At 39.2% G+C, this 11427-nt stretch overlaps 1 protein-coding gene across 1 annotated transcript; it reads right to left on the bottom strand.

The window, feature by feature from the left end:
* Positions 1 to 3900: 3900 nt before the first annotated feature.
* LOC125360938 (nonsense-mediated mRNA decay factor SMG5-like) lies at positions 3901 to 11024 on the bottom strand. Its single transcript, XM_048359117.1, has 3 exons — positions 10965 to 11024; positions 10123 to 10227; positions 3901 to 6990 (listed from the first exon to the last, which is right to left on the bottom strand). Exon 3 carries the CDS (start codon positions 6949 to 6951, stop codon positions 4015 to 4017), a length of 2937 nt encoding a protein of 978 aa, XP_048215074.1. The 5' UTR covers positions 6952 to 6990; positions 10123 to 10227; positions 10965 to 11024; the 3' UTR covers positions 3901 to 4014.
* Between the last annotated feature and the right edge of the window lie 403 nt (positions 11025 to 11427).

Raw genomic sequence — 11427 nt, forward strand, 5'->3', positions numbered from 1 at the left:
AAAAAAAAAAGAAGCCAGGGACAGTGCTCAGGCCCTGAGTCCAAGGCCCAGGACTGGACAAAAAAAAAAAAAAAATATGGGTCTTAAACTTCAGAATTTGAGTACAACCTCAAATGCAAGAAATACCATCTAATTATCAGGAATATTTCTAAACATCATTAGGCTTTATTTTTAAATTCCATCAAATTAAATCACATTAAGATTGAGGAACTAGTATAGGAAAAAATGTGCAATTTCAAAGAAACAAACCAGTCCATGTTCAATATGTGACACATGGCAGGTTCAAGTCTAGGTATAAGAAAGAGGATGATGAAAACATAGTTTCTTGCACTATGGGACCCACAATTTGTTAAGGGAGAAAGACAATTCTAATTTATTACAGGAAGTACAACCATGTATGAGCAACCTACAATGAGATAATGGCAGAGAATCACTCGCCAAATTGAGAAAGAAAGAAGTCCAAGAGGAGGTATTGAGGTTGAGTCCAAAAGAATTAATAAAATCCTTGCTACATAAAATGGGAAAGCAGTGTGTGGTTATACTTGGATACAAGAAGAAAAGAAATGTAGGTTAGACCATACCTCCAACTATTTTGTTTGAGTACAGAACATTGGGGTAATCTAGTCCTGAATATATACACTATACTAAATGATTCCACTTTACAATGATCAACCCTGGTGGGGTTTTTTTGTTGTGGTGGTGGTTTGTGGTTTTTTTTCTTTTTGTCACTTGTGGGGCTTGAACTTGGGGCCTGGGTGTTGTCTCTAAGCTCTTTTTGCTCAAGACTAGCACTCTACCACTTTGTCACAGTTCCTTTTCAGGTTTCCAGGTAGTTAATTGGAGATAAGAGTCCCACAGGCTTTCCTGCCCATGCTGGCTTTGAACCAATATCCTCAGATTGCAACCTTCTGAGTAGCTGGGACTACAGGTATGAGCCACCAGTGTCCAGCCAGTCAGCCTTTGTTTTTTAACTAAGAGAGAGAAAGAGACATAAAAGTACATATAAAAGCACTATAACGTAAGTGACAATGTTGCCACAGAATTGGATGGAGAATATAAGTGGGATGACACAGCTGGGATGACACAGCAATTTATCTGTATCCTCACAATGAGGAGAACTTGCATCCCAGTACAGGAGACAATGGGCCCAAGCACTAGACTCACAGACACTTTGGGTAGGACTATTTCTCACAAAAGGTTATATGGTATTGTTGATATGTTTTTCAATCCTTTAACACCTCTAATATTAGTATAGTAATTGTGACGCATTTGGTTATATATCTGTTTCTATTTGGAAAGCTAATTTCTTCAATATATAGCTTTTTGTGCGCCCACAATAGCAAATATAATATCTGGACCTGATTAAAATCCCAGTAAGTTTCACAAATGCTTACTGATACACGTAGGCATATCAATTTGGTGAAGCTATAGCTCCCAATTAATGAATTAAATACTAGTTTTGCCACAAGGGTATCTTAACAGATATGGCTAATAGTTACAGTCAGACAACTTTAAAGTGAAGGAATTACCTAAATTATTATCTTATTATTAAAGCGCTAATGAAATGAGCCTTGTACAATTACTTGAAAAAACAAAAAGGCCTTTGTACAAACTTTCCTATCAGGAAAAAAAAAATCTTCTTTGAGACTAAACAGTTTCTACATCCTACAGATTTCAAACTTGTCAGCTATGAGCTAAGTCCTTGAAATACATATGTGTGTTCTTTTCATTCTTGTATACATTTTTATAAGTTGCTTTCATTAGAAGAATGGAACCAGTATTTCAAATTTAGCTCAGTTTCACTTGTCAAAAGAAAGACTACAAAGAGAAGGAAGCTATTCAGGTAGAAATAATGACTCTACTTCTAGATGTGCTGAATTGCAGTGGCAAGGAAAAATTCAGCAGAGAGAGAGAGAAAGAAAGCAGATAGAAATATGATGCTTAAGGTCCTAAGAGAAATTGTTGCATTAGAAATATATTACTTAGCCACAGTATAGTTTCTGGTTGTCTAAAAACACATATAACATTTAGAGTGAGGTTGAAATTTACACACTACAGCTTATGTGTACAAAAGAAATACCTAGCTCTAGTTATTGTCTGAACAGAACTTAACCTTCAAGCTTATTCCAATCCAAATAAAATTTCCCTCTTAAAGATTTCTCAGTGAGTAAATATCACATCACTCAAGGAATCAAAACCTCCAGTCACAGCTGTTTCTTCCTTGCCTGGAGCATCTGGATAAAAGGTGAAAGTTTGAACATTACCATGACAACAAGAAAAGGGAGGATGGGTCTTTGGTTCACAAGCTGATCACTGCCTTTCTTCTTCCTGCCTTACTTATACTCTGGGTGATTACAAGTGAGCCAGATCTACAGAGGTATATCTGAGAGATACATCTACAATGGAATATGAAACAAATCACTTAGTAGCTGCAGACTTTTACACTGATTTTATCTTACTCATCTCTACACAATGATGTTCTTTCCAATGTTCTTGGGTAAAAAGAAAGTTGGGAAGAAGTTGGTCACCTTCAAACCAAACCCAGATAAATAATATATAGCCTTGCCTGATAGCAAACTTTCTAGCATTGAACAGATAGCACTGCTGTCTTTTCTTAAAAAATCACATCCTAATGCACAAGTTTCTAAGAGTTATTTGCTCAGCTAATTCATCATACAAATATTTTAGATTTAGGTACTGGACTATTTAAATTTTACCATGGGCTCTATCATTCCTCATATATAATGGTGCAGAGAAATCTTTCCAGAGAAATTTTTGTTTACATTCTCACAGGACTAAGCCAAGACATCATAATTTCAGAAGACAAACACAATAATAATCTAAAGTAATCATTATAAGACCATGTCAAACTGGTTTAAATGGCAGGGGCAAGCCTCAATACCCTCATTCTCTTGATAGATAAAGCAAGGCCAGGCATTTTATAATAATATATACACTTTTTGACTCCCCAGCTTTTTCATGAATTCAGCAGAGATTCTTTGAATGGCCACCAGACATCAGTAATTCTATAACAGACATCAGTGACAATTGACCTAAGTCACTAAATTGTTATCTTAAAGCAGTCCCTAGGGCTTTTTTTACTTGACGAAGTATGTCTGCTTATAGTCAACTGGCACCTACAAAGGAAAGCAAGAAAATATCACAGAACCCAATACAATGGGGAGCCTTTCTAGAGAATATTATTCCTGCACATTAAAAAAATATTTAGCCCTAGCACAATTTTGATGTGTTTGTTTATGCTGCCACTCTGACTCTTAGAAGAGCATTTAGTTCATTGGCATTTTGAAATGCTGAGAAAACAGGTATGAATCACCATACCCAGTTTATTAGTTGAGATAGAGTCTCACAAACTATTTTTTTATACTGGATGTCCCAAACATGTTTCTCTCACTCTCTGTCTTCAAAGTAGGCATAATTCAATACCTTTGCTATTGTGCCTTGAGCAGGTATAGTTTAAGCCAATTTTTCAGTATTACATACTTATTCTCAACTCACCAAAACCAGAGTAGTGTCTGTCCACCCCCGGGGCTATTGTTGTCATATTTAGTTAGATATGAGAATAAAACCTTTCATCACAATCATGACTTTTAGCATTATGTTTATTGAGTTTTGAAGATAACAAGGGCATGGCCCCCATATAATGAAACAGCATAAGTAAAAGTTTCATGTCACAAAACAGAGTTAGGCATATGTGAGACAGTCCACAGAGCTAGACTTGCATGTAGAAAAGCTTCCTGAACTTGTTGCTTTACTCTTAGAACACTAAGCGCTGAATCAATCCTATGATTTTTTTTTCAGAGAGGGTACATGGTGTCAAGCCAAGTTGGAAAGGAGGAGGCAAGGGCTCTGAAAGCTACTACACTACAACTCTACCAACATGTAGACACAAATAGTCATTACCACAAATGTTCACAGCCTTAGGTGCTTACTAGAGAAACATTGAATTTGATCCATTAGTGCTGAAGGAGGAGGAATAGGAGAGAGATGATTGTGTTAGCTGATTGCTTTCCACTCTCTGTGGAAGTGCAGAATGTTCTTGATTTCCACACCAGCTTCAGTGGCAAGCCCCAGTACCAACTGCAGAGGATATGAGAAATTCCTAGGGTTGTCCAAACAGGTACCCGTAATGATGGTTACCAAGCTGCTGGGATCTGTGGTCCCTTGCCTGGAAGCATCCAACAGACGTTTGCAAAAATCAAGAATATTATAGAGGTCCCAAGCATCAGAGTCTGGTCTGGTCATCCTGGGCCTTATCAACTTTTTAGACACAAAGGACTGGCAAAGAATATACTGGTTCCCTCTCTTCAACTCGTCCTCTAGGAAGGTGATGGCTGTCAAGGCCCTGTGGTCTTCTCTCCTCAGGATATATAGTGTGTCAACCACAATCTTGGGTATGATGAGGAAAAACTTACCACTGGTGGTGAACTGCTGTATAATGGGAAGATGCTCACACAGAGCCCTGGGATCAGGGAACAGGTAAGGGGTCAAAGCTGATCGAGTCTGGGGGCCCCTGAGGGTCTTCTCTAACATTGCTACTTCACGCTGAAGCCAGAGCTGAACAATATCTTTGGAAAATCTGATCCTTTGTCCCCTTGGAAGCAGCTGAGATGGATGTTCTGGCCTTCCAGGTGTGCTGCTCACAAAGACACCCATCTTAGAATCAAATCTCAGGAACTGTCCAGAGAGTCTAGTCACAAAATGGCCAAAACTTCTGAGGAAACAGATGCGCACAACGGTTTCATCCTGGTGGCTGAGGGGAGGGGAGTCCTGCTTGAAGCCCATCGTTTCATGGAAAGCCTGTGGTGGAGAGTGCTGAAACAGAGCAATGTCCTCAGGGAGCTGCAGGAACCCAGCCGGGTGGAGATCTTTACAGCTTTGCAGCAGTTGGTGGAGATGTGGAGAGAGGCCTAGGCCTGGTTGCTGAAGGTCTCCCTCAGAGGGTAACAGATTCAGCAGTACACAGAGATGGTCCCACAGGCTAAGGGAACTCCGCCAGTGTGAGCAGAGAAGGCTGTGGTTGGAGTGGAGCCAGGCCAGGATCACCTTGATGGTGGGGAGTAACCCCTCTGCAGAGAGAATCTTCAGTTTCTTTTGAATGGTCTGCAGATGGTGAGGAGACCTGCCAATGGTGTTACTCTGCTCCAAGAAGGAACTACTGTCAACATCTGCTTCAGGAAAGCAGCCTCTCTCACCCTGGGTGCTGGAGAGCCTGCTGGAGGCAGGGCGCAGCTCAGACAGAGGTGTCAGAACACTGTGACTGAAGACAGGAGGCAAGTGTGAACTGTATTTTCCTTGAAGCTTTTGGCTAAGTGGAGCTGGCAGATTTGATGAAATTGTGGTTTTCAAGAGTTCTAGAAGACTATTGGGAGGTTTATATGCCCTCAATATATTCCTGGGGTGGGCGCCTTTAGAATTGGATGTGGCCTGGCTTTCCCACACTGCTTCTGCACCTGGGGACCCACCTTGCTCTTCCTCATCACTTGTATCTGAAGTTTCACTACTTGTTTCAGAATGGAGCTGTGAAGTAAAGTTCTCCTCCTCTTCCTCTGTCTCATCGGAGTCACAGCATGAATAAACAGTGGCTTCTGAGATGTAACCCATACTAGAGCCACAAAAACAGCTGTGGCTTTTCTGGAATTTGCTGTGGTGAGGCCTGGATGCTGGAAAGATTTTTTGTCTTTCTCCGATCTCCTTCTTACAGCTTCCATCGCTGAGGGCAGCCACTTCGGGAGTCAGCTTCACTTTCTGGAGCTCTGTCTGGATTCGTGTGCTCACATGTTGAATTACGTGTGAGAAGAGGGTCAATGTGAAGATGACTGCAGGTTTTTGCTGCTTGGAGCCTGTTTTCCTCAGACTGTGCACACTCATGAGGCAAAGAACAACCATGTGGAAGATGAGGGGGTCTGGTAGAAACAGGTATCCTCTTAAGGGTTTGGTATCTGTAAACACCTGGCACAGATCAGAAGGACATGGCCGATAAGAAAGACAGAGACGAAAATCTTCCAGAACCAGCTGGCATAGGGCTATCAACCTGGCTGCCTTGAATTTCCTCTGCGGTTGCAGGAGACTCTGAAGGTAGAGAAAGCTAACGAGCAGCCGCTTGTTATCCCAACACTGTCTCTGGCTACGAGACAGTTTCTTCCCCTGGTACCTTTTCAGCGAGCTGTACCTTTTTCCTGCATGATCATAGAGTCGTTTGAGGTTCCAGACTGCCCCTTTGAAAGGCACTTCTGAGTGGAGGCAGCGCTGGTAGAAGTAAGTGGCTGCCACGTCATAGTATTTGGTCCCCATAAGAGCTCCCAACTGATTGAAGGGCATCCCCAGGTGGGGGGCCACTGACAGTGCTCTGTAGTAGCATCGCTCAGCTAGGTGCTTCGTAGCCAAGTCTAGGAATTCGTTCTGGTAGCGGAACAAGTCTCCCAGGTAGAGTAGGCAGCGATGGCAGGCCAGGCGAGCCCAGGCAGCTTCTTCCTCTGAAGTGGGACCCACTTTTTTAGAGCCAATCGAGTGCACCCCACTGTGAGGCCAGTCTATGTAGCTCTGTAGCCTCAGCTCATAGTGACCCTGAAGAAACAGGAAGAGATGCTCATAGAACTGGAGGCCACCCTTCAGGTGAGCCCGCAAGGGGCCTTCCCAGTGTTCGAAAGTTTCTGTATGTTTTCTGTTGGTCTCCATGAGAAGCATTGCCACATCAGAATACATTTTCCTCCACAGCAGCTCCTCTGCCTTCCTCCCATAAGCCACTGGGTACAGAAACATGAGTTTAATGCAGGCTTGGTGAACCATATCCCTGAGAGCCAGGATGTGGGGCTTGAACACCTCTCTGTGTGCATTTCCATGTTGTAGGAATAGGTCAAGGCGCTGAGCTGCCAAGCAAACGTCCTGGTAGAGGAGTTTAGCCTTCAGAGCTTCTGCCTGGCTTCTCTCCATAGGGAAGGACTCTTTCCCAGCGATACTTATATGTTGCTTCTGAGGAAAGATAAAAACTACCTATTAATAAATTCCTACAACTTAACAGAAAAAACTACCTATTTGTATTCAGCCATAAAGATGCAGAATAATTTAAAACAACCAAAACAACAGACTGGGGGCAAATGGCCCTTTAGATAGATCAGGTAACTCTTATCCTTCAGAAGTCAGCTTAAATACTATTCCTTATAGAAAACTCACCCTAACTCCCTAAGATAGAATAGACATTTCTCCTTCACACTGCATGATCTCCTTTGAGAGTCAGACTGACTTTTTTGAGTTTTCTTAATTTTGTTTCTCCTATCATAGCACAACGACTATAACCACTTACCATTCTTTTTTCCCAAACCAGAATACAGAGTTTCCCCAAGAGCATGGTGTGAGCCAGTTCACTATTATCTCTAATATAATAATACCTGGCTCAAATGAAGGCCCAGTCAAGATTATCCTGAATGTCAGTTCTATAATTATAATATCTAAAAGCCCTCTGATTTATGGTTTAAGACACATGTCAAAAAGGGAAGTTATATTTCATTGGATTTCACTGACTATGACATTAAAAGAAGATTCTTATGCCAGAGTTTTAGTCAAGATTGTGAGGTTTTTCGAGAATTAAATTTAGAACCAGGTTGTGCAAGCATGTTAAGGTAACACTTTAATGGAAAAAGTATAAAATGCATTATCTCTGAGTGCAGTTTGCTTTTAAACTTTCAAGATAAAGGAAAAGAGAAAGACATAACTTATATGTATACCATGTAAAATTTAAAAGATGCTGTGAAGGAAAGTATACTTTAATATTAGCATGATGCTCAAAGAAAGACCAACAAAAATGCATGTACATGCTTGGAGGCAGCCTTAGAAGGAGGAGGTGGAGGGTGCCCTGCTCCCCTCCCTCCCCCATAGCTGCTGTCCTCCCATTGGGAGAACAAGCAGAGCTCAAGTTCAGTTTGGCAACCCAGAGGCAGGGCCAGGGAGAGAGCAGTCACCAGTGCCCCAGTGGCACTCCAGGAATAATCCAAAGAAGCCACGTTGGCTTCCAAAACTGCTTGCCCACTGGGGAGGAGGGCCACAGGTGGCATAGTGCATAGTCCTTCTGTGGCTCCATCTCTGTTAAAAGCAAACCAGATCTTGGTTGTCCAGAATGGAAGGAATTCAGATGGCCAGATGTTGAGTAGGATTCCCTAACCAAAGGACTGGGAAAGGTCTGTGTAGCCATGTGCGTGTGTGTGTGTGTGTGTGTGTGTGTGTGTGTGTGTGTAAGGGTGAACACTTGGAAAATGTCAATAAACCTAGTGAATGATTTAAAAAAAATGAATGTACATTTTCTAACATCCTGTTATACCATGCTGGTATAAATTTGTACCACAGAGGTATTATTCACACATACACATACAAACAATAAGTTAAAAATATCTTGTTTTTCTTTATAATAAAAGAAAATGAAATGAAAGGGATTGGGACTTATAACTCCATAATAAAGCACATATGGAGCATGCTTAAGCCTCTGTGCTCAATTTCTAGCAGAAAGAAAGAAAGAAAGAAAGAAAGAAAGAAAGAAAGAAAGAAAGAAAGAGAGAGAGAGAGAAAGAAAGAAAGAAAGAAAGAAAGAAAGAAAGAAAGAAAGAAAGAAAGAAAGAAAGAAAGAAAAGAAAAGAAAAGAAAAGAAAAGAAAAGAAAGGAAGGTAGAAATGAAGGGAGGGAGGGAGGGAGGAAAGAAAAGGAAAGGAGAGGAAAGGAAAAGAAAAGAAAGGAAAAGACAAAAAATGCCTCAATAAGTCTCTGAGTGAGAATCATGGAGAATCCTTGGTGAAAATAATGCATTCTTGAATAACAAAATGAGGAAAGCCTTTCTAAATATAACTAATCTTATCTCTTAAAAAATAATTCAAAATGTTATCCTCCATTTAACATATCCAGATTTTGAAAAAAAAAAAGAACAGTAGATAAACTAGTTTCTATCAGAATACTCATTAAAAGATTTACCATTTTTTTCCTAAATTTTTCAACAGTCACAAGCCATAAAATGAACAAATGTACTCTAAGGTCCTCTAGTGCTTGGCTATATGAAGTCAAAACAATAATGTCATCACAAACATTTACAAAATACACAATTACAGAAAATTACATAGTCTCCTTTGATGGACATAAAAATGAACTTGTTTCCTGCTCCATTTCATTTTAATACTAAATGATTAGGTCAACTTATTACTAACTGCAGGACTTTTCTCTTTTGCAGACATTCAGATAAATTTCCCAGCATGCTTACCCATGTAAGGCAACACCAGTATTGCTGGTCTGTTAAATATACTCTAAATGGCAAGACTCTAGATATTTTCAAAGTACAAAGTTTGCAAGGCATCAATATTTGCCTAAAAGGCAGTAAAGCATACTCCCACTTCCTGTCTTAGTCCTGGATTAGCTATACTCCTGATAACTCTTCTTCTAAATTTTATTTGAGATCTAGTTCTTAAAAAAAAAGGTCAGGGGGCTGGGGATATGGCCTAGTGGCAAGAGTGCTTGGCTGGAATAGATGAAGCCCTGGATTCAATTCCTCAGCACCACATATACAGAAAATGACCAGAAGTGGTGCTGTGGCTCAAGTGGCAGAGTACTAGTCCTGAGCAAAAAGAGGCCAGGGACAGTGCTTAGGCCCCGAGTCCAAGCTTCAGGACTGGAAAAAAAAATTAAAAACAAAGGTCAACTATAATAATATTAGGGCCCTTCCTCATATAAGTAACACAATTGAGATTAAAATAAATAATAAAAAGCATCTGTTCTCGCCTCACCAAGTGTTTGTAGCAATTTGATTGATCTGAAGACTCCATATTCCTAAACCATACTGTTAGCCAGTTTGGGGTAAGATGAACTTCTATAACCCAGTGCCCAGGCCCTGAGTTCAACTACTAGGACCTATGTGCACACACATACACACACAAAATCTGATAAAAAGATATCTTCTTCTCTATATGGATGGACAATAATTTTAATGCCTGCTTCCATAAAAATACCCCGTCTTTTTTAATTTTTCTCTGAATAGAAATGTTAAAATTATGATAAGTTCCCTTCTAGTAGTAATATCTTTTTTCAGATGTTGCGATATTTAGTATGACTTCAAAGTGTGTTTGCATATACCTGGAATACCTGGATGATGATTTAATGGTCTGGAGTCTTCAGGGAAGAAAGTGTTCTGTACAATTTGGAAAAGTCATTTCCTGGCACTCCACAGATTATTCAAAGCTGCAAAATAAAACAAAATATGAAAGACTCAAATGTTTCCTTAACTTGTTTCTAAGTCATTAACATAAATTAGAAATTATTTATCAACCTCAGAAGTAGGTCATACCATCATATAGAAGATTCTCTTCTACAAATATCGAACGTCCTATGATAAGGACAAAAACAATGTTAAGACTTATTTGTCCACAGATAACACAGATAACTTTCATGGCATTCAAAAACATGTTGTAATTGAAGGCAGAACAATGAAAAATTTAAGAATATAATAGAAAGTAATGTCCTCAATGCTTAGTAGTAAAGAAAACATTCCAAACAGCTCTCATTATTCAAAATGTACTGACTTGAACAGAAAAGACTGGTATTTTCAACTGCATTAAAATCAGTAATTTAAATAAAAAAACATTGAATGCAGTAAAAATTCTATTAAAAAGGGTAATAACAATACTCTTAATGATTTACTAATATCAAGAATAATTTATTTTATGTCCATGATTTAAAAATTAAAAAGACAATCTAATCAGGCAAATCATTAAGAAGGATAATCAGATGGTGAATAAATATTTGTAAGTGTTCAATTGCAGTAATGAGACTTTCAATTAAAATCACAATGAAGTACAAAACATGTCTTCCAACTGTTCAAAATCTGACAAACCCAAGTATTTTCCATGATGTAGAATAAGAAGAATGTTTATATATCTCTGATAAAATTAATATTAAAATAGTTGGGCTCAACTTACTATGATTAAATACTCACCTTACAATGTAGCACCTCCACTTTAGAAATTACAAGGTGTAAATCTCCTGCATTTGTGTGCCACTTGACATATGGGAAATGTCAGCATTGTCTATAATTGATAAAAACAAAAAGCATAAACTGCAATTCAACCAATTGCATATCCACAAGGAGTTGAATAAATCATGAAATACACACACAGTATTAAAAATACATAAGGAATTCTAGACACACCCATGAAGATGTCCCATACACCAGTGATGTTGAGCAAAAGCAGCAAGGCCTACAGTAACATATGAAATGTGGCCGATGTATATGAAGGTTTAAAATGGACAAAACTGAGAAACCTATTTCTTATGGACACAACATAATAAAACTAAAAAAACAAAGAAAGGAGAGATATATAGAGATATAAAACAATGTTGTACTCTGCTATATTCTGCTCTGGGATTCTTATTTTAAAAGAG

Source organism: Perognathus longimembris, chromosome 12, assembly GCF_023159225.1.
Source record: "Perognathus longimembris pacificus isolate PPM17 chromosome 12, ASM2315922v1, whole genome shotgun sequence".
NCBI lineage: Eukaryota > Metazoa > Chordata > Mammalia > Rodentia > Heteromyidae > Perognathus > Perognathus longimembris.